The 27241-nt window shown below is 43.0% G+C and overlaps 1 protein-coding gene across 1 annotated transcript in view; it reads left to right on the top strand.

The window, feature by feature from the left end:
* The window catches only part of LOC109878855 (E3 ubiquitin-protein ligase MYLIP-A), a 29633-nt gene extending 5597 nt beyond the window's left edge, over positions 1-24036 (top strand). Inside the window, exons 3-7 of the mRNA XM_031812044.1 lie at positions 14387-14572; positions 15133-15330; positions 17110-17274; positions 19347-19743; positions 23723-24036. Of these exons, the coding sequence (XP_031667904.1) occupies positions 14387-14572; positions 15133-15330; positions 17110-17274; positions 19347-19743; positions 23723-23905 (1129 nt within the window). The 3' untranslated portion in view covers positions 23906-24036. The remainder of the gene's footprint in view (positions 1-14386; positions 14573-15132; positions 15331-17109; positions 17275-19346; positions 19744-23722) is intronic.
* Positions 24037-27241: the final 3205 nt, after the last annotated feature.

Here is a 27241-nt window from a genome sequence, read left to right as displayed (position 1 = left end):
ACAGAGGGCACTGTGTGCTATGAAGGGGAGTGGCCTGACTACCATCCACATCGCTCTGGCCAAACACCACGTCACTATAGTTTCTTCTAATGTGTAGAGCGATCGATAGAGCAGCAGAGTTCCATTCAGGATGAGTCCTCAGGCTAGTTCAGGAGCCTACTGTATGTGACCGTTATTCAGGATGAGTCCTCAGGCTAGTTCAGGAACCTACTGTATGTGACCGTTATTCAGGATGAGTCCTCAGGCTAGTTCAGGAGCCTACTGTATGTGACCGTTATTCAGGATGAGTCCTCAGGCTAGTTCAGGAACCTACTGTATGTGACCGTTATTCAGGATGAGTCCTCAGGCTAGTTCAGGAACCTACTGTATGTGACCGTTATTCAGGCTGAGTCCTCAGGCTAGTTCAGGAACCTACTGTATGTGACCGTTATTCAGGATGAGTCCTCAGGCTAGTTCAGGAGCCTACTGTATGTGTCCGTTATTCAGGATGAGTCCTCAGGCTAGTTCAGGAACCTACTGTATGTGACCGTTATTCAGGATGAGTCCTCAGGCTAGTTCAGGAGCCTACTGTATGTGACCGTTATTCAGGATGAGTCCTCAGGCTAGTTCAGGAACCTACTGTATGTGTCCGTTATTCAGGATGAGTCCTCAGGCTAGTTCAGGAGCCTACTGTATGTGACCGTTATTCAGGATGAATCCTCAGGCTAGTTCAGGAACCTACTGTATGTGACAGTTATTCAGGATGAGTCCTCAGGCTAGTTCAGGAACCTACTGTATGTGTCCGTTATTCAGGATGAGTCCTCAGGCTAGTTCAGGAGCCTACTGTATGTGACCGTTATTCAGAATGAGTCCTCAGGCTAGTTCAGGAACCTACTGTATGTGACTGTTATTCAGGATGAGTCCTCAGGCTAGTTCAGGAACCTACTGTATGTGACCGTTATTCAGGATGAGTCCTCAGGCTAGTTCAGGAACCTACTGTATGTGACCGTTATTCAGGATGAGTCCTCAGGATAGTTCAGGAACCTACTGTATGTGACTTTTATTCAGGATGAGTCCTCAGGCTAGTTCAGGAACCTACTGTATGTGTCCGTTATTCAGGATGAGTCCTCAGGCTAGTTCAGGAGCCTACTGTATGTGACCGTTATTCAGGATGAGCCCTCAGGCTAGTTCAGGAACCTACTGTATGTGACCGTTATTCAGGATGAGTCCTCAGGATAGTTCAGGAACCTACTGTATGTGACTTTTATTCAGGATGAGTCCTCAGGCTAGTTCAGGAACCTACTGTATGTGTCCGTTATTCAGGATGAGTCCTCAGGCTAGTTCAGGAGCCTACTGTATGTGACCGTTATTCAGGATGAGTCCTCAGGCTAGTTCAGGAACCTACTGTATGTGACCGTTATTCAGGATGAGTCCTCAGGATAGTTCAGGAACCTACTGTATGTGACTTTTATTCAGGATGAGTCCTCAGGCTAGTTCAGGAACCTACTGTATGTGACCGTTATTCAGGATGAGTCCTCAGGCTAGTTCAGGAACCTACTGTATGTGACCGTTATTCAGGATGAGTCCTCAGGATAGTTCAGGAACCTACTGTATGTGACCGTTATTCAGGATGAGTCCTCAGGATAGTTCAGGAACCTACTGTATGTGACTTTTATTCAGGATGAGTCCTCAGGCTAGTTCAGGAACCTACTGTATGTGACTGTTATTCAGGATGAGTCCTCAGGCTAGTTCAGGAACCTACTGTATGTGACTGTTATTCAGGATGAGTCCTCAGGCTAGTTCAGGAACCTACTGTATGTGACTGTTATTCAGGATGAGTCCTCAGGCTAGTTCAGGAACCTACTGTATGTGTCCGTTATTCAGGATGAGTCCTCAGGCTAGTTCAGGAACCTACTGTATGTGACCGTTATTCAGGATGAGTCCTCAGGCTAGTTCAGGAACCTACTGTATGTGACCGTTATTCAGGATGAGTCCTCAGGATAGTTCAGGAACCTACTGTATGTGTCCGTTATTCAGGATGAGTCCTCAGGCTAGTTCAGGAACCTACTGTATGTGACCGTTATTCAGGATGAGTCCTCAGGATAGTTCAGGAACCTACTGTATGTGACTTTTATTCAGGATGAGTCCTCAGGCTAGTTCAGGAACCTACTGTATGTGACTGTTATTCAGGATGAGTCCTCAGGCTAGTTCAGGAACCTACTGTATGTGACCGTTATTCAGGATGAGTCCTCAGGCTAGTTCAGGAACCTACTGTATGTGACTGTTATTCAGAATGAGTCCTCAGGCTAGTTCAGGAACCTACTGTATGTGACTGTTATTCAGAATGAGTCCTCAGGATAGTTCAGGAACCTACTGTATGTGACTGTTATTCAGGATGAGTCCTCAGTAGGGTTGCATATTTTGGGGAATATTCAGAGGTGGAAACTTTCCGTGGGAATTAATGGTAATATATGGGAATTCACGGAAATATATACTAATTAATATGAATACCATTTATATTTAGATGTGGTTTTTTGCATTGGATATATTTACCATATCATATGGAGACAGAAACATAAACCTTTTACCTTATCGGGGCGGCAGCGTAGCCTAGTGGTTAGAGCGTTGGACTTGTAACCGGAAGGTTGCGAGTTCAAACCCCCGAGCTGACAAGGTACAAATCTGTCATTCTGCCCCTGAACAGGCAGTTAACCCATTGTTCCCAGGCCGTCATTGAAAATAAGAATATGTTCTTAACTGACTTGCCTGGTTAAATAAAGGTAAAATAAAAATAAAAATAATAATTACACATAATTGCAAATGATTAAATCCTTCTAATAGAAAAAACATCTAAATAATTTAGTTACGAATTTAACTTGAATTAAATGAGTTGACTCTTCACATGGATGATTTCACTGAACAACAAAGTAAAGGGGATATTAAATTATCCATCGCATCTCCCAAAACCGTTTTCAACATGCATCTGTAAAATGATAGTTTAGAAAATAATCTTTGGTTGTCTTCCTCTCAGGCTTTCATGTCTTCTCCCTGGACCTCCTCAATGTCCACCTCTTGAACATCAGACTCTGAGGCCTCAGCTTCACTGTCACTTTCCAACCCTGTTGAGGATGGCTAGTTGTCAGGCTCAAAAAGCCTCAAATTTGCCCGGATGCCCACCAATTTTTCAACCCTTGTATTGGTCAGCCCGTTGCGTGCTTTGGTGTGTGTGTGTTCCCAAACAAGGACCAGTTGCGCTCTGAGGCGGCTGATGTTGGTGGGATTTGGAGAATGATGGAGGCAACAGGGGAAAGGGCCTCAGATCCACAAAGTCCCATCGCATCAGCCACCTGGTGGAAATGTTGGCACGATTGCCATATTGCATCTCCATCTACCAAGAACCTTGCTTTCATCCAGGCCAAGGTGGCAAGACACGTTAGTGATGACACCATAGGCCTTGTTGATCTCTGCACCAGACAGGATGCTCTTGCCAGCAGACTTGGGATCCAACATGAATACTGTAGCGTGTTTGGGGTTCAGGCAGAAGTCTTCACGCTTTTTGATGTATTTCAGAACTGCAGTTTCCTCTGCTTGGAGCAACAGAGAAGTGGGCAGGGCAGTATGGATTTCTTCTCTTACATCTGCAAGCAGAGTCTGAACATCAGACAGGCTGGCATTGTCTCCCTCAATCAGTGCAATGGCTACTGCTACAGGTTTCAGGCTGCTTACCACTCTCTCCCAAAATACACCATCCAGGAGGATGCTCTTGATCGGACTGTCCATATCGGCAGACTGTGATATGGCCATTTCTTGGAGAGACTCCTTCCCCTCCAGGAGACTGTCAAACATGATGACAACACCACCCCAACGGGTGTTGCTGGGCAGCTTCAATCTGGTGGTCTTATTCTTACACTTTGCTTGGTGAGGTGGATTGCTGCTATAACTTAATGACCCTTCACATACTTAACCATTTCCCTGGCTCTCTTGTAGAGTGTATCCATTGTTTTCAGTGACATGATGCCCTTGAGGAGCAGATTCAATGCATGAGCAGAACAGCCAGTGGGTGTGATGTGGGGGTAGGACTCCTACACTTTAAACCAAGATGTTTGCAGCATTGTCTGTCACCAGTGCAAATACCTTCTGTGGTCCAAGGTCATTGATGATGGCCTTCAGCTCATCTGCAATGTAGAGACTGCTGTGTCTGTCCCTTGTGTCTGTGCTCTTGTAGAATACTGGTTGAGGGGTGGAGATGATGTAGTTAATTATTTCTTGGCCACAAACGGGGCGGCAGGGTAGTCTAGTGGTTAGAGCGTTGGACTAGTAACCGGAAGGTTGCAAGTTCAAATCCCTAAGCTGACAAGGTACAAATCTGTTGTTCTGCCCCTGAACAGGCAGTTAACCCACTGTTCTTAGGCCGTCATTGAAAATACGAATTTGTTCTTAACTGACTTGCCTAGTTAAATAAAGGTCAAATAAAATAAATGAAAACATTCAACCACCCATCAGAGATGATTGCAATAGCCTGCTTTCTCTATGATTTTCTTGACCTTCACTTGAACTCTGTTGAACTCTGCATCCAGCAAATGAGTAGATAAAGCATGTCTGGTTGGAGGGGTGTATGCTGGGAGAAGAACATTGAGAAATCTCTTCCAACACACATTGCCAGTGAGCATCAGAGGTGAACCAGTTTGCATACACAGCTTGAGCAAGACATTCATCAGCATTTCTCTGACTACGTTCCTCCATTGAGTTAAACAACGTCTGATTCCAGGAGAACCATGAGCTGTTGATAAGGTGTCTGATTCCAGGAGAACCATGAGCTGTTGATAAGGTGTCTTATTCCAGGAGAACCATGAGCTGTTGATAAGGTGTCTGATTCCAGGAGAACCATGAGCTGTTGATAAGGTGTCTGATTCCAGGAGAATCATGAGCTGTTGATAAGGTGTCTGATTCCAGGAGAATCATGAGCTGTTGATAAGGTGTCTGATTCCAGGAGAATCATGAGCTGTTGATAAGGTGTCTGATTCCAGGAGAATCATGAGCTGTCTGATTCCAGGAGAATCATGAGCTGTGTCTGATTCCAGGAGAATCATGAGCTGTGTCTGATTCCAGGAGAATCATGAGCTGTGTCTGATTCCAGGAGAATCATGAGCTGTGTCTGATTCCAGGAGAATCATGAGCTGTGTCTGATTCCAGGAGAATCATGAGCTGTGTCTGATTCCAGGAGAATCATGAGCTGTTGATAAGGTGTCTGATTCATAATGTTCTGCTCCAATAGAAGTAGAGGGATGTTTGTCAGTTGCTTGTTGTGAGCGCTGAGGGAACGCTGTGCACATTGTTGCATTCTTCACATATGATTTGGCACAGTATTTGGAAATGTACACAGCTTTTCCTTCTACATTAGCTGCAGTGAAATGTCTCTACACATCAGATAGTGCCCGTGGCATTTTCCTGTAAAGATGAGAAAAAAACGAGTATTAAAAAACAACAAATACAATTCCATGTACAGATAAATAGTGACACCATTAGATTAAACGACTCCTTGGTAAGATAAATGTTTTAACATGAAACGGGTGAATTAACACTCCTCGGTTAGCAGGCTCCAGCAAGCTAAAACCCACATGGTAGCAAAAACTAACTAGCAGAAATTGTTAACAAGTTAGAAATTATTTAAACACACTTTGCTGTAGGTTACTATTTACTAGTTAACAAAAATAACATGTATGTCATATAAAATATATTCACCCCACCCAGTATTGTAATCAAAACTTACCAGAAAGCATGTAATCCTTGGCTCAGACAGTGTAGTAGTGTGAGCTCAATAGCATCTCATTTGTGTGCAAGATCTTGAGAATCAGCTGTACAGAATGCGCTGTGCATGCAGAGGGTTGCAATTCCATTGAATTGGGGATAGTTTAACCATAATATGCCACAAGACCTAGAATTGCCTTTTGTGTATCCCACAAAAAACAGATTCACTGTTATAAGCTACCTTTTTTTTAATGAATTTAAGCGAAATGACTTAACTTCATATTGACAAATTCCAGAAATTTACCTGAAGGTTTCCAACCCTTTGCAACTGTAGTCCTCAGACTAGTTCAGGAGCCTGTATATATGTGTGTGTGTGTGTATATATGTATATATATATATATATATATATATACATACACATACACATATATACATACATATATACACATATATACATACATACATACATACATACATACATACATACATACATACATACATACATACATACATACATACATACATACATACATACATACATACATACATACATACATAGATACTGTATGTGACTCTTATTTGATCTATCTGGTCTCTCCTCCTCACTACAGGAGCTATATTGATTATATCGGGAGGAATCTTATTCCATCCCTTTACTTAGATTTGTGTGTTTTAGGTAGTTCTTGTGGAATTGTTAGATTACTTGTTAGTTAGTGCAGTAATGTCAACTAGAAGCACAAGCATTTTGCTTAATTCGCAATAACATCTGCTAGCCATGTGTATGTGACCAATAACATCTGCTAACCATGTGTATGTGACCAATAACATCTGCTAACCATGTGTATGTGACCAATAACATCTGCTAAACATGTGTATGTGACCAATAACAAAGACTTTCAATATGGAATGTTGTCCTCCAGTGACCAACCAACCCATTCTCATTGAAGGGATCGGGATCATGTCACTATGAGGTGTGTGTACTAATAACACAGCTGACACGAGGCCTGTAGTAATAACACGGCTGACACGAGGCCTGTAGTAATAACACAGCTGACACGAGGCCTGTAGTAATAACACAGCTGACACGAGGCCTGTAGTAATAACACAGCTGACACGAGGCCTGTAGTAATAACACGGCTGACACGAGGCCTGTAGTAATAACACGGCTGACACGAGGCCTGTAGTAATAACACGGCTGACACGAGGCCTGTACTAATAACACGGCTGACACGAGGCCTGTACTAATAACACGGCTGACACGATGCCTGTAGTAATAACACGGCTGACACGAGGCCTGTACTAATAACACGGCTGACACGAGGCCTGTACTAATAACACGGCTGACACGAGGCCTGTAGTAATAACACAGCTGACACGGCATATCTGAAATGCTGAACTTCAGAAAAGACACATTGCATAACTGACAGGTGTGGGAAAGAATGTCTGAAACATTAACCAGTAAGGACAACTTCTCTGGCTAAACAAAGGATTGAGAAAGTCAATTTAACAGAAAAGGACAGATGCTCTTAATCCTCTGTCATAGTGTAGCCTAAATCCTGTAATCTACGTGGAAATCCATATCATTTCTTAATGTACAGTAGGACAACGTAGATTACATTATTCATTCTCATAGCCAAACACGGGCAAAACACACCTAATGTGAGCATGCAGGCTAATATGCAGGCTAATATGCAGGCTAATATGCAGTTTAATATGCAGGCTAATATGCAGCCCAATATGCAGGCTAATATGCAGCCCAATATGCAGGCTAATATGCAGGCTAATATGCAGGCTAATATGCAGGCTAATATGCAGGCTAATATGCAGGCTAATATGCAGGATAATATGCAGGCTAATATGCAGGCTAATATGCAGCCCAATATGCAGTCCAATATGCAGGCTAATATGCAGGCTAATATGCAGCCCAATATGCAGGCTAATATGCAGGCTAATATGCAGGCTAATATGCAGGCTAATATGCAGGCTAATATGCAGGCTAATATGCAGCCCAATATGCAGGCTAATATGCAGCCCAATATGCAGTCCAATATGCAGGCTAATATGCAGGCCAATATGCAGGCTAATATGCAGCCCAATATGCAGGCTAATATGCAGGCTAATATGCAGTTTAATATGCAGGCTAATATGCAGGCTAATATGCAGCCCAATATGCAGGCTAATATGCAGCCCAATATGCAGGCTAATATGCAGCCCAATATGTAGGATAATATGCAGTTTAATATGCAGGCTAATATGCAGTTTAATATGCAGGCTAATATGCAGCCCAATATGCAGGCTAATATGCAGTTTAATATGCAGGCTAATATGCAGGCTAATATGCAGGCTAATATGCAGCCCAATATGCAGTTTAATATGCAGGCTAATATGCAGGCTAATATGCAGCCCAATATGCAGTCCAATATGCAGGCTAATATGCAGGCTAATATGCAGCCCAATATGCAGGCTAATATGCAGGCTAATATGCAGGCTAATATGCAGGCTAATATGCAGGCTAATATGCAGCCCAATATGCAGGCTAATATGCAGCCCAATATGCAGTCCAATATGCAGGCTAATATGCAGGCCAATATGCAGGCTAATATGCAGCCCAATATGCAGGCTAATATGCAGGCTAATATGCAGGCTAATATGCAGGCTAATATGCAGGCTAATATGCAGCCCAATATGCAGGCTAATATGCAGCCCAATATGCAGGCTAATATGCAGCCCAATATGTAGGCTAATATGTAGGATAATATGCAGTTTAATATGCAGGCTAATATGCAGTTTAATATGCAGGCTAATATGCAGCCCAATATGCAGCCCAATATGCAGGCTAATATGCAGGCTAATATGCAGGCTAATATGCAGTTTAATATGCAGGCTAATATGCAGGCTAATATGCAGGCTAATATGCAGGCTAATATGCAGTTTAATATGCAGGCTAATATGCAGGCTAATATGCAGTTTAATATGCAGGCTAATATGCAGGCTAATATGCAGGCTAATATGCAGTTTAATATGCAGGCTAATATGCAGGCTAATATGCAGGCTAATATGCAGGCATGTAGGTGGCAAGATCAGAAAGTGTCATGTTTATTTCTTTTGTCACATTCACCAGATGGATGCAGTGAAATGTGTTAAGGGTCAGCCATACAAATTCGTTTTTCTTTTTAGGGTTTTATTTTTAATATTTTTATATACATTTTAAAAAATGTTCACCTTGTCTGCTAGATGGGCTAACACCGTACTGGTGTGTTCTCAGCCTTTGCGTGAGTAGGGTTGACACGAGGAAACACTGCAAACGATGGAACATGAACCATGTATCACAGATAACAACAAAGTATCGGCTGTCGCCCAATAAGTATTATTATTATTTATTATTATTATTATATTATTATTTTATTTATTATTTTATTTTATTTTTATTTTTTATTATTATTATAATTTTTTTTACATTTAATGAATAATGTGGTAAATTTATAGTGCTACTATATAACTCAGCCTTCAGATTATTCCAAAAGTAAAAGAACACACCTTGGGAATCATGACTCGTAACAACAATGTTTGATTTGTTGAATCAATTCAACAGGAGGCTTATGTAAGTAATCTCTAAGCACGTGCTCTGCTGGCCCTGAAAGAGTTGGGCAAACAAGAGAGGGGAGAGGCCCTCGGTCTGTCAGCAGTCCACATGCAGCTCCACACTCACTGACAATGAAAGCCATGCATCCTGCAGGCTTAGCATGCACAGTCCCCCACATCCAGCCACCCCCTTACCTCCTGGCTGGCTGAGAGTGAGAACACACGGTACTAGCCATTGTTAATCCAAGCAGGCATCCATCCTGTTGGCTACAGCTGAGAGCCCCACTAGCTAAACACCCACTGCTTTATCACATTGTACTGCATACAAGCTGTTTAAATAGGATGTTCTGCTGATATCAACTTGCAGGGCAGAGTTCACATAGCAACAGTTCCGGAGAGCATTCAGCACTTCATCTGTCCTACAGCTGAGCGGCACCATGGGAGAATGTGTGGTTGAGAGTTGGTGGTTTCCATTTTAAAATTCATAATGAGTAAAACCATTTTGTCAAAACAGCTGCTACAGTGTGTTGTCTTGTCTGTGACTGTCATTCCTCTACCTACAGTGTCTTGTCTCTGACTGTCAGTCCTCTACCTACAGTGTCTTGTCTGTGACTGTCAGTCCTCTACCTATAGGTGTCTTGTCTGTGACTGTCAGTCCTGTACCTACAGTGTCTTGTCTGTGACTGTCAGTCCTGTACCTACAGTGTCTTGTCTGTGACTGTCAGTCCTCTACCTACAGTGTCTTGTCTGTGACTGTCAGTCCTCTACCTACAGTGTCTTGTCTGTGACTGTCAGTCCTCTACCTATAGGTGTCTTGTCTGTCACTGTCAGTCCTCTACCTATAGGTGTCTTGTCTGTCACTGTCAGTCCTCTACCTATAGGTGTCTTGTCTGTCACTGTCAGTCCTCTACCTATAGGTGTCTTGTCTGTCACTGTCAGTCCTCTACCTATAGGTGTCTTGTCTGTCACTGTCAGTCCTCTACCTATAGGTGTCTTGTCTGTCACTGTCAGTCCTCTACCTATAGGTGTCTTGTCTGTCACTGTCAGTCCTCTACCTATAGGTGTCTTGTCTGTCACTGTCAGTCCTCTACCTATAGGTGTCTTGTCTGTCACTGTCAGTCCTCTACCTATAGGTGTCTTGTCTGTCACTGTCAGTCCTCTACCTATAGGTGTCTTGTCTGTCACTGTCAGTCCTCTACCTATAGGTGTCTTGTCTGTCACTGTCAGTCCTCTACCTACGGTGTCTTGTCTGTCACTGTCAGTCCTCTACCTACGGTGTCTTGTCTGTGACTGTCAGTCCTCTACCTACGGTGTCTTGTCTGTGACTATCAGTCCTCTGCCTACATTGTCTAACGGGAGCCTGTTAGGACTTGATAGGCTACATCTTTAGAACTAGAGCCATGAAACATACATGAATATACCTACTGTAGGCTGTAGATCCATGTACCCACTGTAGGCTACGTACTGTAGATTCATGTGCCTACTGTAGGCTATGTACTGTAGATTAATGTACCTACTGTAGGCTACGTACTGTAGATTCATGTACCCACTGTAGGCTACGTACTGTAGATTCATGTACCCACTGTAGGCTACGTACTGTAGATTCATGTACCCACTATTGGCTACGTACTGTAGATTCATGTACCCACTGTAGGCTACGTACTGTAGATTCATGTACCCACTGTAGGCTACGTACTGTAGATTCATATACCCACTGTAGGCTACGTACTGTAGATTCATATACCTGCTGTAAATTCAATGCAGCAGATATGTGGATATCTAGCCTAATCTCAGCACCCAGAACCAAATCAGCTACTGAATGTTAATGTTATGGCTGTAACGAGAGACCAGTGGATATGTGATGTTATACCAAAGACCAGTGGATATGTGATGTTATACCAGAGACCAGTGGATATGTGATGTTATACCAGAGACCAGTGGATATGTGATGTTATACCAGAGACCAGTGGATATGTGATGTTATACCAGAGACCAGTGGATATGTGATGTTATACCAGAGACCAGTGGATATGTGATGTTATACCAGAAACCAGTGCATATATGATGTTATACCAGAAACCAGTGCATATGTGATGTTATTCCAGAGACCAGTGGATATGTGATACCAGAAACCAGTGGATATGTGATGTTATACCAGAGACCAGTGGATATGTGATGTTATACCAGAGACCAGTGGATATGTGATGTTATACCAGAAACCAGTGGATATGTGATGTTATACCAGAGACCAGTGGATATGTGATGTTATACCAGAGACCAGTGCATATGTGATGTTATACCAGAGACCAGTGGATATGTGATGTTATACCAGAAACCAGTGGATATGTGATGTTATACCAGAGAACAGTGGATATGTGATGTTATACCAGAGACCAGTGCATATGTGATGTTATACCAGAGACCAGTGCATATGTGATGTTATACCAGAGACCAGTGGATATGTGATGTTATACCAGAGACCAGTGGATATGTGATGTTATACCAGAGACCAGTGCATATGTGATGTTATACCAGAGACCAGTGGATATGTGATGTTATACCAGAGACCAGTGGATATGTGAGGTTATACCAGAGACCAGTGCATATGTGATGTTATACCAGAGACCAGTGCATATGTGATGTTATACCAGAGACCAGTGCATATGTGATGTTATACCAGAGACCAGTGCATATGTGATGTTATACCAGAGACTAGTGCATATGTGATGTTATACCAGAGACCAGTGGATATGTGATGTTATACCAGAGACCAGTGGATATGTGATGTTATACCAGAGACCAGTGGATATGTGATGTTATACCAGAAACCAGTGCATATGTGATGTTATACCAGAAACCAGTGGATATGTGATGTTATACCAGAGACCAGTGGATATGTGATGTTATACCAGAAACCAGTGGATATGTGATGTTATACCAGAGACCAGTGCATATGTGATGTTATACCAGAGACCAGTGGATATGTGATGTTATACCAGAAACCAGTGGATATGTGATGTTATACCAGAGAACAGTGGATATGTGATGTTATACCAGAGACCAGTGCATATGTGATGTTATACCAGAGACCAGTGCATATGTGATGTTATACCAGAGACCAGTGGATATGTGATGTTATACCAGAGACCAGTGGATATGTGATGTTATACCAGAGACCAGTGCATATGTGATGTTATACCAGAGACCAGTGGATATGTGATGTTATACCAGAGACCAGTGGATATGTGAGGTTATACCAGAGACCAGTGCATATGTGATGTTATACCAGAGACCAGTGCATATGTGATGTTATACCAGAGACCAGTGCATATGTGATGTTATACCAGAGACCAGTGCATATGTGATGTTATACCAGAGACTAGTGCATATGTGATGTTATACCAGAGACCAGTGGATATGTGATGTTATACCAGAGACCAGTGGATATGTGATGTTATACCAGAGACCAGTGGATATGTGATGTTATACCAGAAACCAGTGCATATGTGATGTTATACCAGAAACCAGTGGATATGTGATGTTATACCAGAGACCAGTGGATATGTGATGTTATACCAGAAACCAGTGGATATGTGATGTTATACCAGAGACCAGTGCATATGTGATGTTATACCAGAGACCAGTGGATATGTGATGTTATACCAGAAACCAGTGGATATGTGATGTTATACCAGAGACCAGTGCATATGTGATGTTATACCAGAGACCAGTGCATATGTGATGTTATACCAGAGACCAGTGCATATGTGATGTTATACCAGAGACCAGTGCATATGTGATGTTATACCAGAGACCAGTGCATATGTGATGTTATACCAGAGACCAGTGCATATGTGATGTTATACCAGAGACCAGTGCATATGTGATGTTATACCAGAGACTAGTGCATATGTGATGTTATACCAGAGACCAGTGGATATGTGATGTTATACCAGAGACCAGTGGATATGTGATGTTATACCAGAGACCAGTGGATATGTGATGTTATACCAGAAACCAGTGCATATGTGATGTTATACCAGAAACCAGTGGATATGTGATGTTATACCAGAGACCAGTGGATATGTGATGTTATACCAGAAACCAGTGGATATGTGATGTTATACCAGAGACCAGTGCATATGTGATGTTATACCAGAGACCAGTGCATATGTGATGTTATACCAGAGACCAGTGGATATGTGATGTTATACCAGAGACCAGTGCATATGTGATGTTATACCAGAGACCAGTGGATATGTGATGTTATACCAGAGACCAGTGGATATGTGATGTTATACCAGAGACCAGTGCATATGTGATGTTATACCAGAAACCAGTGCATATATGATGTTATACCAGAGACGAGTGCATATATGATGTTATACCAGAAACCAGTGCGCCCCCGATACTGTGCAGTTACACCTCCGACACTGTGCCATTACACCTCCGACACTGTGCCATTACACCTCCGACACTGTGCCGTTACACCATAGTAGTATACATTGGAGTGAAGCACAGACTGAGTTTGTTAAGTTTAAACAGGCTTCCTGTTTATCACATGGGACAGTCTGGGGTCGTGACCTGCCTGTACCAGCAATTCTGCCACCCACATTCCTCACTGGAGCAATACGATGGATAGCTGACCCTGTGGACAGAAAGGTCAAGCGCTCATAGCAGGCATGAGAGAACTGTCATTTTATAAAGAAGGCTATCTTCATTCCTATATTCAGTGCAACTTCCTGTTTTGAGGAGGCACAGAGGGCTAGTTTACCATCACCAGTTAAGCTGTATTCTTGTTCTTTCTCTTTTAGGACTGTGTTGAAGATAACAACAAGAGGATTCTAATATCCCATAATTCTTTGCATAAATGAGGAAGAATTCTAGACAAAGGGACCAGTGATACTAGTTATTGCGTTGTTCTAACCTGGGTATCTTCAACCTAGATTTAGGGCCTACAAAGAGGATTATCTTCCTTCCTCTTTTCAGTGCAATGACGAGGCAGTTTTGTGAAGTTGTATTCTCGTTCTTCCTCATGTCCATCATATAACCCTTTACACATCCCTCTCTCCTCCAGACATATGTTCTTCCTGCACATAAAGAAGGAGCTGGACAGTGGCAGCCTGCAGATGGAGGCTGAGCAGGCCAAGGAGCTGTGTGCCCTCCTAGCCCAGGCTGAGTATGGAGACTACAACCAGAACACAGCCAAGTACTGCTCCAGCCAGATCTTCAGACAGGAGCCTGACCTGGCAACCATCAACAGGTCAGCACAGCAATGATTAACTTGACTCCACCTGCATTCCATGTCTTACTAACTACTTCTCTGTGCTGACTTGTAGAAGTGCTACAGATACAACATGATAAAAATATAACATTTTTGATGTGTGAAGGCCATCTGAAGAGCTGACTAAACCATGGTTTGGTCTTCTGTTATGGCCTTGATGTGGGAGGAGCCTAAATACTCCCAAATTAGCATATAAATGGGATTCACAACATCTGTCCCTAAAACACTAGGCTGCTGACTCAGCTAGCCCTGCAGCTATATACATTCACTACCGGGCACTAAAGTACAGTTCTCATTCCTCATGTGTTTAGTTTAGTTTAAGTACATTTTATTTCGTAGATCTTTTTTTTTTTATATATAAATAATCCATTTAAGGGACAAAAGAAAAGAAACCCAGCAGGGATTATTTGGAGGCAGCATTTGAAATAGAAGGTAGAAAACATGTTTAATTGTATGGGTGGGCCCCCCTGGTGAGTGAACAGTATTACAACAGCAGAAAACGTAACCCTTCTGTCCCGTCCTGCCGTGTCCGTCTGCAGCATCCAGGAGAAGCACCGTGAGCTAGAGGGTCTGAGCCAGGCGTCAGCAGAGTACCAGGCCCTACAGCTGGTGTCCTCCCTGGAGAACTACGGGGTGGAGTGGCACTGGGCCAGGGACTCAGAGGGACAGAGGCTGGCTGTAGGGGTCGGCCCTGAAGGGGTATCTATCTGTCAGGAGGACTTCACCCCCACCAACAGGTATATTCATTAAACTAACCTGACTTCACCCCAACCAAGAGGTATATTCACTAAACTAACCTGACTTCACCCCAACCAAGAGGTATATTCACTAAACTAACCTGACTTCACCCCCACCAACAGGTATATTCACTAAACTAACCTGACTTCAGCCCCACCAACAGGTATATTCACTAAACTAACCTGACTTCACCCCCACCAACAGGTATATTCACTAAACTAACCTGACTTCACCCCCACCAACAGGTATATTCACTAAACTAACCTGACTTCACCCCCACCAACAGGTATATTCACTAAACTAACCTGACTTCACCCCCACCAACAGGTATATTCACTAAACTAACCTGACTTCACCCCCACCAAGAGGTATATTCACTAAACTAACCTGACTTCACCCCCACCAAGAGGTATATTCACTAAACTAACCTGACTTCACCCCCACCAACAGGTATATTCACTAAACTAACCTGACTTCACCCCCACCAAGAGGTATATTCACTAAACTAACCTGACTTCACCCCCACCAACAGGTATATTCACTAAACTAACCTGACTTCACCCCCACCAAGAGGTATATTCACTAACCTGACTTCACCCCCACCAACAGGTATATTCACTAAACTAACCTGACTTCACCCCCACCAACAGATATATTCACTAAACTAACCTGACTTCACCCCCACCAACAGGTATATTCACTAAACTAACCTGACTTCACCCCCACCAACAGGTATATTCACTAAACTAACCTGACTTCACCCCCACCAACAGGTATATTCACTAAACTAACCTGACTTCACCCCCACCAACAGGTATATTCACTAAACTAACCTGACTTCACCCCCACCAACAGGTATTAAACTAACCTGACTTCACCCCCACCAACAGGTATTAAACTAACCTCACTTCACCCCCACCAACAGGTATATTCACTAAACTAACCTCACTTCACCCCCACCAACAGGTATATTCACTAAACTAACCTGACTTCACCCCCACCAACAGGTATATTCACTAAACTAACCTGACTTCACCCCCACCAACAGGTATATTCACTAAACTAACCTGACTTCACCCCCACCAACAGGTATTAAACTAACCTGACCTCACCCCCACCAACAGGTATTAAACTAACCTGACTTCACCCCCACCAACAGGTATTAAACTAACCTGACAGTTCTGTTTGCAAAACATGTTATTCGTTGATGCACTGAACAACAACAACAAAGAAACTAATGTTGAGGTCGGCTGCCTGCCTTTTTCTACTGTGCAGTGTTTGTATACGGATGTAGCAGAGTTGAAAATATAACACTGACCGGTTATACAAACTCAGCATGCTCCTGTTAGAGTAGACACCGTTACTATGTGATTATGTAGTTCTATCGACAGGTCTAGACACCGTTACTATGTAGTTCTATCTACAGGTCTAGACACTGTTACTATGTGATTATGTAGTTCTATCTACAGGTCTAGACACCGTTAATATGTGATTATGTAGTTCTGTCTACAGGTCTAGACACCGTTACGATGTGATTATGTAGTTCTATCTACAGGTCTAGACACCGTTACTATGTGATTATGTAGTTCTATCTACAGGTCTAGACACTGTTACTATGTGATTATGTAGTTCTATCTACAGGTCTAGACACCGTTACTATGTGATTATGTAGTTCTATCTACAGGTCTAGACACCGTTACTATGTGATTATATATTATGTTGGACATTTGATATGAAGTTATATAGAGCCTACAATGACTCTCTGTCCTCTGTTCTAGGATCATTTATCCCATCATCCAGATGGCCACCCAGTCAGGGAAGAATGTGTACATGACCATCACTAAGGACAGTGGTGAGGATGTGGCCCTGCTGTTTAAGATGACAAGCACCAGAGCTGCCAGCGGCCTGTACCGGGCCATCACAGAGACCCACGCCTTCTACAGGTCAGCAACCATGTAGCATGGCTCACATACCAACAACATGCCTTCTACAGGTCAGCAACCATGTAGCATGGCTCACACACCAACAACATGCCTTCTACAGGTCAGCAACCATGTAGCATGGCTTACACACCAACAACATGCCTTCTACAGGTCAGCAACCATGTAGCATGGCTCACATACCAACAACATGCCTTCTACAGGTCAGAAACCATGTAGCATGGCTTACACACCAACAACATGCCTTCTACAGGTCAGCAACCATGTAGCATGTAGCATGGCTCACATACCAACAACATGCCTTCTACAGGTCAGAAACCATGTAGCATGGCTTACACACCAACAACATGCCTTCTACAGGTCAGCAACCATGTAGCATGTAGCATGGCTCACATACCACCAACATGCCTTCTACAGGTCAGCAACCATGTAGCATGTAGCATGGCTCACATACCAACAACATGCCTTCTACAGGTCAGCAACCATGTAGCATGTAGCATGGCTCACATACCAACAAAATGCCTTCTACAGGTCAGAAACCATGTAGCATGTAGCATGGCTCACATACCAACAACATGCCTTCTACAGGTCAGCAACCATGTAGCATGTAGCATGGCTCACACACCAACAACATGCCTTCTACAGGTCAGCAACCATGTAGCATGTAGCATGGCTCACACACCAACAACATGCCTTCTACAGGTCAGCAACCATGTAGCATGGCTTACACACCAACAACATGCCTTCTACAGGTCAGCAACCATGTAGCATGGCTTACACACCAACAACATGCCTTCTACAGGTCAGCAACCATGTAGCATGGCTCACATACCAACAACATGCCTTCTACAGGTCAGCAACCATGTAGCATGTAGCATGGCTCACATACCAACAACATGCCTTCTACAGGTCAGAAACCATGTAGCATGGCTTACACACCAACAACATGCCTTCTACAGGTCAGCAACCATGTAGCATGAAGCATGGCTCACATACCAACAACATGCCTTCTACAGGTCAGAAACCATGTAGCATGGCTTACACACCAACAAAATGCCTTCTACAGGTCAGAAACTATGTAGCATGTAGCATGGCTCACATACCAACAACATGCCTTCTACAGGTCAGCAACCATGTAGCATGTAGCATGGCTCACACACCAACAACATGCCTTCTACAGGTCAGCAACCATGTAGCATGGCTTACACACCAACAACATGCCTTCTACAGGTCAGCAACCATGTAGCATGGCTCACATACCAACAACATGCCTTCTACAGGTCAGCAACCATGTAGCATGGCTTACACACCAACAACATGCCTTCTACAGGTCAGCAACCATGTAGCATGGCTCACATACCAACAACATGCCTTCTACAGGTCAGAAACCATGTAGCATGGCTTACACACCAACAACATGCCTTCTATAGGTCAGCAACCATGTAGCATGTAGCATGGCTCACATACCAACAACATGCCTTTTACAGGTCAGAAACCATGTAGCATGGCTTACACACCAACAACATGCCTTCTATAGGTCAGCAACCATGTAGCATGGCTCACATACCAACAACATGCCTTCTACAGGTCAGCTAGCATGTAGCATGTAGCATGGCTTACACACCAACAACATGCCTTCTATAGGTCAGCAACCATGTAGCATGTAGCATGGCTCACATACCAACAACATGCCTTTTACAGGTCAGAAACCATGTAGCATGGCTTACACACCAACAACATGCCTTCTATAGGTCAGCAACCATGTAGCATGGCTCACACACCAACAACATGCCTTCTACAGGTCAGCAACCATGTAGCATGTAGCATGGCTCACACACCAACAACATGCTCACACAGGGTGACATTTTCCTCTTGTAAAAACATCTCTGCTGTGAGCCAATGTAGAGTAAGAAATGTATAATATGCATCATCATCATATGATCATTTCCATGAGTTGCTGCTAAGTTTAGTTTTAGTGTACATGTGGAGTCACTCCAGTTTCACAGTGTAATAACATTTTATAATATTGATTTTAGTGTTTTTGGTCAGTAACTGTGATGTTACTTGTCCTTCAGGTGTGACACGGTGACGAACGACGTGATGATGCAGTACAGCCGTGACTTCAAGGGTCACCTGGCGTCTCTCTTCCTCAACGAGAGCATCGACCTGGGCAAGAAGTATGTCTTCGACATCCGACGCACCTCTAAGGAGGTCTACGACCACTGCCGCAGGGCGCTCTACAACGCCGGCATGGCAGGGGACTGTGTGTCCGGCGAGCAGAGCCCGTCGCGGTCCCCTGGGGTGGGGGAAGGAGGCTGTGAGGGGTGCCAGAGGAGCCGGGTTCTGGAGGAGAAGCTGCAGCAGCTCCAGGATGCTCTGCTGTGTATGCTGTGCTGTGAAGAGGAGATGGACGCTGCCTTCTGCCCCTGTGGACACATGGTGTGCTGCCACAACTGTGCTGTCCAGCTAGAGGTAACCATAACGCCATGGTTTAAAATAAGTATATACATACTCACTACCAGTCAAAAGTTTTAGAACACCTACTCATTCAAGGGTTTTTCTTTATTTTTACTATTTTCTACATAAGAGTGAAGCCATCAAAACTATGAAATAACACATATGGAATCATGGAGTAACCAAAAAAGTATTAAACAAAGAAAAATATTTTATTCTTCAAATAGCCACCCTTTGCCTTGATGACAGCTTTGCACACTCTTGGTATTCTCTCAACCAGTTTAACCCGGAATGCTTTTCCAACAGTATTGAAGCAGTTCCCACACATGCTGAGCACTTGTCGGCTGCTTTTCTTTCACTCTGCGGTCTGACTCAATCCAAACTATCTCAATTTGGTTGAGGTTGTGTGATTGTGGAGGCCAGGTCAACTGATGCAGCGCTCCATCACTCTCCTTCTTGGTCAAATATCCCTTACACAGCCTGGAGGTGTGTTGGGTCGTTGTCCTGTTGAAAAACAAATGATAGTCCCATTCAGCGCAAGCCAGATGGGAAGGCGTAACACTACAGAATGCTGTGGTAGCCATGCTGGTTAAGTGTGCCTTGAATTCTAAATACATCATCGACAGTGTCACCAGCAAAACACCATAACACCACCTCCTCCATGCTTCACGGTGGGAACCACACATGCGGAGATCATCCATTCACCTACTCTGTGTCTCACAAAGACACGGCGGTTGGAACCAAAAATCTCCAATTTGGACTCCAGACCTAAGGCCAGATTCCCCCCGGTCTAATGTCCATTGCTCGTGTTTCTCGGCCCAATCAAGTCTATTCTTCTTATTGTTGTCCTTTAGTTGTGGTTTCTTTGCAGCAATTCGACCATGAAGGCCTGATTCACACAGTCTCCTCTGAACAGTTGATGTTGAGATATTTCTGTTACTTGAACTCTGTGAAGCATTTATTTGGACTGCAGTTTCTGAGGCTGGTAACTCCAATGAACTTATCCTCTGCAGCAGAGGTAACTCTGGGTCTTCTTTTCCTGTGGCGGTCCTCATGAGAGCCAGTTTCATCACAGCGCTTGATGGTTTTTGCGACTGCACTTGAAGAAACTTAAAAAGTTCTTTAAATGTTCCGTATTGACTGACCTTCATGTCTTAACCTTTGTGTTGTCTTAAGGGTAGAAAACGACCCGCCATTCTGTTTAACAGCAGAGAGAACCCCCTAAATGATATTTTTTCAACTTGAAATTTGATGACTTTTTCCTAGAGTGACCTCAACATTATAAAAAGTGAAACATCGCCTTTGTTCATATTTCCATGAAAGCTGTACATCACCAGGATACAAAGATTGTCTTCGGGGGCATTTTTGACCCGGCAGTTAAAATCATTTACACACCACAAAAACCACGAAGACACACACACACACACAATGAGAAATGTAGATTCTGTGTGCTACTGATTGAACTCAGACAAAACTAAAACCTTCTTGTGCACCTGCAGCATCTCCCCTCCACCACCACACACATCAACACATGACTCAAGTTCACAGACAAAATTAAAACAATTTCAGACTAAATTAAAATGTATTGAAAGCCTTGTTTACTAATGGGGAATGCAGTCAGAGACTATAACGGTTCTGCAGATGACCGTCCTCCCCAGTTCTCTCTTTGCTGAAGCCATGAGTGCACAGGTCGTAGATCAGATTTTGTCAGATGTCCAGGAGGAACAAGATAACAAAGATTTAGAAGAAGATTAGGTATCTGAAGAAGAAGATGGGGAAGAATACAACCCAGAGCCACGATGTATCATCTTCAGATGAAGAAGAGAACCCCCAAGCTGAAAGAGACATTTTTGTCAAAGAACAGCAACATAACATGGTCCTTGTCACCATATGACAACCAGGGCAGGATGGCAGCACAACATGTCAGAAGGACGACCCCAGGGCCCACAAGACATGCATATCCAGGACATCACCTCAACATTCTACATGTTCATCACACCAGCCGTCGAAAAAATTATCCTGGAGAAGACAAATTTGGAGGATTTCCGTAAATATGGACACAACTGGAAAAGGATGGATCAGATTGACCTGCGTGTCTACATAGGGCTGCTAGTCTTAGCGGGTGTGTATAGGTCCCGAGGTGAGGCTACATGTAGTCTCTGGGATGCAGAGAGTGGAAGGGCGATTTAAAAAAATAAAACATTATTAAAAAACGCCTTTTAAAAAATATATATATTATTCTTTTTTGTGCCACAATGCCACTGAAAGTTTTTCACACTTTCTCAAGAATGCTACGATTTGAGAACCGTGAGTCAAGACCTGCAAGACGTGTGCGAGGAAAATGCTCTTGTAACCCCACACATTCAAAGAAGGGAGTGCCTCCCCCCACACAGCAGCCTTTGCAGTGCTTGTGGCAAGTTAACAAATACTATGTGCTGCACATGTGAGAAATACACCTGTAAAGTCCACGCACACACACTTGCATACTGTCCTACAGATGCTAATTAGAGTTGATTGATTTCTGTTCTTCACGTTTTTGTTTTGTATCGATCTTATTTTATTGTTATTTATTGTTGTTGTTTATACACCTTGTGGGTGGGGGGCGAGGGTTAAAACAATGGGAGAAGACTAGTATTTTGTAGTTGAATTCCTCATTGTACAGTCCATAAGTATATATCAAAAACCAGATATTCACAAAGTTTGTGATGAATGACAGGTTGTTTCTTCAAGCAAAACACATTTAGGGTTTAACATTCAATTAGGCTGCTTTATTTTAGGGGTTTAGTGAAGGCGGGTCATTTTTTAACCTTTTAGGACAAGGGGAGTATACAGAATGTTAAGACTACACAAGGGTTAAAGTAATGGTGGACTGTCGTTTCTTTTTGCTTATTTGAGCTGTTCTTGCCATAATATGGACTTGGTATTTTACCAAATAGGGCTATCTTCTGTATACCACCCCTACCTTGTCACAACACAACTGAGTGGCTCAAACGCATTATGAAGGAAAGAAATTCCACAAATTAACTTTTAAGAAGGCACACCTGTTAATTGAAATGCATTCCAGGTGACTACCTCATGAAGCTGGTTGAGAGAATACCAAGAGTGTGCAAAGCTGTCATCAAGGCAAAGGGTGTATTTGAAGAATTTTTTTATATTTGAAGAATCTCAAAAATAAAATATATTTTGATTTATTTAACACTTTTTTTTGGTTACTACATGATTCCATATGTGTTATTTCATAGTTTTGATGGAGTCACTATTATTCTACAATGTAGAAAATAGTAAAAAAAATTAAGAAAAACCCTTGTATGAGTAGGTGTTCTAAAACTTTTGACCGGTTGTGTGTGTACAGTATATAATTATTGATGTATTTTGTAGTCTGTATTGATAGATACAGTGAAGAAGTGATTGAAATGGAGGAGAAGGACAGAATGGAATGTGACTCAGTCGGGGTTTGAACCGCAGCCTCCATGGGTTTTATGTGTTCCAGGGGTGGTAGCACTAAACACTAGTCCCTGTTACACCATAACGCCATGTTCTAGTATCTTCCACTGTGCTGAATGAACTTTGAAGCTCCAAGTTAAACTTTTAGAGAGGTCATGGTGGTTGGCAGTGAATGTAAAGAGCTGGTACTGTTTTTTTCCCTTTTTAAGCAAATGAAGTGAACTGTTTGGTGAGGAGGAGTATGGTAGCCGGGAGGAATGTTTGCAGAAACTATAGTTACCCTTCTTCCCGTGGTTTATTGGCTGTCCGGAACCTTCTGTAGCCTGTAGGTCGTAGGTTAAATGCCTGTAGTGCAGTACTGTCAGCTACTCTGTGGACACCGTTAATCCAAGATTATATAGATTAATTCATCCAGATCTATAGGACTGTATCTTAACAATAAGTCTGTTTGATTCTATATATATATATATATATATATATATATATATACAGTGTTTTAATGTTAGATTAGCATATTATATTCTAATCAAATCTTTTGATCTCACCCCTTCAGGTGTGTCCGGTGTGTCGGTCAGAGGTGGACCATGTCCAACACATCTACCTGCCCACCTGTGCCAACCTGCTGTCCCTGGCAGTGAGCAGTGCTGCCCCCTTCAATATTCCCAGAGACCTGGCCACTCACCTCTGTTCCTCCAGAGAGTTCTACACCAGCACAGACCAGATCTGTCACACGTAGATTTACTTCCAAATAGCTATCATTGCTATCATTGCTAACGTTAGCTAGCTAAAAATCTGGAGGTCTCCCCTCAATCTTAGCTAGCTGGCTAACGTTAGCTAGCTAAAATCTGGAGGTCTCCCCTCAATCTTAGCTAGCTGGCTAACGTTAGCTAGCTAAAATCTGGAGGTCTCCCCTCAATCTTAGCTACCTAACTAACGTTAGCTAGCTAAAATCTGGAGGTCTCCCCTCAATCTTAGCTAGCTGGCTAACGTTATACTGCATCTAAAGTTAATCCGGCGACATCAAAATGATGAAAAAAGGTTTTCCTACTAGCTATTTGCCGCCTTTAGAAATGTCATTGTGTTTTCAAGCCACAGTAATAAACTTTAGACTGAATATTCATCAGCCCCCAATGAGGATGCATTGAGTAGAATGTTCAGTTGGGCATCAGTCCTAAAACAAACCTTCAAAACAATATTGTGAAGCAACGTGCAAACCATAAATACCAGGGGTAGTGCTGTAGTAGTATACCAGTAGTAGTGCTGTAGTAGTTGTATACCAGGGGTAGTGCTGTAGTAGTATACCAGTAGTAGTGCTGTAGTAGTTGTATACCAGTAGTAGTTGTATACCAGGGGTAGTGCTGCAGTAGTTGTATACCAGTAGTAGTTGTATACCAGTCGTAGTGCTGTAGTAGTTGTATACCAGGGGTAGTTGTATACCAGTAGTAGTGCTGTAGTAGTTGTATACCAGGGGTAGTGCTGCAGTAGTTGTATACCAGTAGTAGTTGTATACCAGTAGTAGTGCTGTAGTAGTGCTGTAGTAGTTGTATACCAGGGGTAGTGCTGCAGTAGTTGTATACCAGTAGTAGTGCTGTAGTAGTTGTATACCAGTAGTAGTTGTATACCAGTAGTAGTGCTGTAGTAGTTGTATACCAGTAGTAGTTGTATACCAGTAGTAGTGCTGTAGTAGTTGTATACCAGGGGTAGTGCTGTAGTAGTTGTATACCAGTAGTAGTGCTGTAGTAGTATACCAGGGGTGATGCTGTAGTAGTATACCAGTAGTAGTGCTGCAGTAGTTGTATACCAGGGGTAGTGCTGTAGTAGTTGTATACCAGGGGTAGTGCTGTAGTAGTTGTATACCAGTAGTAGTGCTGTAGTAGTTGTATACCAGGGGTAGTGCTGTAGTAGTATACCAGTAGTAGTATACCAGGGGTAGTGCTGTAGTAGTTGTATACCAGGGGTAGTGCTGTAGTAGTTGTATACCAGGGGTAGTGCTGTAGTAGTATACCAGGGGTAGTGCTGTAGTAGTTGTATACCAGTAGTAGTGCTGTAGTAGTTGTATACCAGTAGTAGTGCTGTAGTAGTTGTATACCAGGGGTAGTGCTGTAGTAGTATACCAGTAGTAGTATACCAGGGGTAGTGCTGTAGTAGTTGTATACCAGGGGTAGTGCTGTAGTAGTTGTATACCAGGGGTAGTGCTGTAGTAGTTGTATACCAGGGGTAGTGCTGTAGTAGTTGTATACCAGGGGTAGTGCTGTAGTAGTTGTATACCAGGGGTAGTGCTGTAGTAGTATACCAGTAGTAGTATACCAGGGGTAGTGCTGTAGTAGTTGTATACCAGGGGTAGTGCTGTAGTAGTTGTATACCAGGGGTAGTGCTGTAGTAGTATACCAGTAGTAGTGCTGTAGTAGTTGTATACCAGGGGTGATGCTGTAGTAGTTGTATACCAGTAGTAGTGCTGTAGTAGTTGTATACCAGTAGTAGTGCTGTAGTAGTAGTATACCAGTAGTAGTGCTGTAGTAGTTGTAGTGCTGTAGTAGTAGTATACCAGGGGTAGTGCTGTAGTAGTATACCAGTAGTAGTGCTGTAGTAGTTGTATACCAGTAGTAGTGCTGTAGTAGTTGTATACCAGTAGTAGTGCTGTAGTAGTTTTTTTTTATTTATTTTATTTCACCTTTATTTAACCAGGTAGGCTAGTTGAGAACAAGTTCTCATTTGCAACTGCGACCTGGCCAAGATAAAGCATAGCAGTGTGAGCATACAACAAAGAGTTACACATGGAGTAAACAATTAACAAGTCAATAACACAGTAGAAAACGAAGGGGGGGTCTATATACAATGTGTGCAAAAGGCATGAGGAGGTAGGCAAATAATTACAATTTTGCAGATTAACACTGGAGTGATAAAAGATCAGATGGTCATGTACAGGTAGAGATATTGGTGTGCAGAAGAGCAGAAAAGTAAATAAATAGAAACAGTACGGGGATGAGGTAGGTGAAAAGGGTGGGCTATTTACCAATAGACTATGTACAGCTGCAGCGATCGGTTAGCTGCTCAGATAGCTGATGTTTGAAGTTGGTGAGGGAGATAAAAGTCTCCAACTTCAGCGATTTTTGCAATTCGTTCCAGTCACAGGCAGCAGAGTACTGGAACGAAAGGCGGCCAAATGAGGTGTTGGCTTTAGGGATGATCAGTGAGATACACCTGCTGGAGCGCGTGCTACGGATGGGTGTTGCCATCGTGACCAGTGAGCTGAGATAAGGCGGAGCTTTACCTAGCATAGACTTGTAGATGACCTGGAGCCAGTGGGTCTGGCGACGAATATGTAGCGAGGGCCAGCCGACTAGAGCATACAAGTCGCAGTGGTGGGTAGTATAAGGTGCTTTAGTGACAAAACGGATGGCACTGTGATAGACTGCATCCAGTTTGCTGAGTAGAGTGTTGGAAGCCATTTTGTAGATGACATCGCCGAAGTCTACTGGTATACCAGTAGTTGTATACCAGTAGTAGTGATGTAGTAGTTGTATACCAGTAGTAGTGCTGTAGTAGTTGTATACCAGTAGTAGTGCTGTAGTAGTAGTATACCAGTAGTAGTGCTGTAGTAGTAGTATACCAGGGGTAGTGCTGTAGTAGTATACCAGTAGTAGTGCTGTAGTAGTTGTATACCAGGGGTGATGCTGTAGTAGTTGTATACCAGTAGTTGTATACCAGGGGTAGTGCTGTAGTAGTATACCAGTAGTAGTGATGTAGTAGTTGTATACCAGTAGTAGTGCTGTAGTAGTTGTATACCAGGGGTAGTGCTGTAGTAGTATACCAGGGGTAGTGCTGCAGTAGGAATATACCAGGGGTAGTATACCAGTAGTGTAGTAGTACTGCAGTATTGGTGTTGTAGTAGTAGTAGTGTGCTACTGTATGCGGTGCTATATGACTGCATACAGTAGCATTCTGAACATTAATTTCTCTGGCAACAGCTCTGGTGGACATTCCTGCAGTCAGCATGCCAACTGCACGCTCCCTCAACTTGAGACATCTATGGTATTGATGTTGTGTGACAACTGCACATTTTAGAACGATC

The sequence above is a fragment of the Oncorhynchus kisutch genome, unplaced genomic scaffold, assembly GCF_002021735.2.
Source record: "Oncorhynchus kisutch isolate 150728-3 unplaced genomic scaffold, Okis_V2 Okis02a-Okis13b_hom, whole genome shotgun sequence".
Lineage (NCBI taxonomy): Eukaryota > Metazoa > Chordata > Actinopteri > Salmoniformes > Salmonidae > Oncorhynchus > Oncorhynchus kisutch.
The sequence above is the reverse complement of the archived record's forward strand: the minus strand, read 5'-3'. Positions and strand labels throughout refer to the sequence as shown.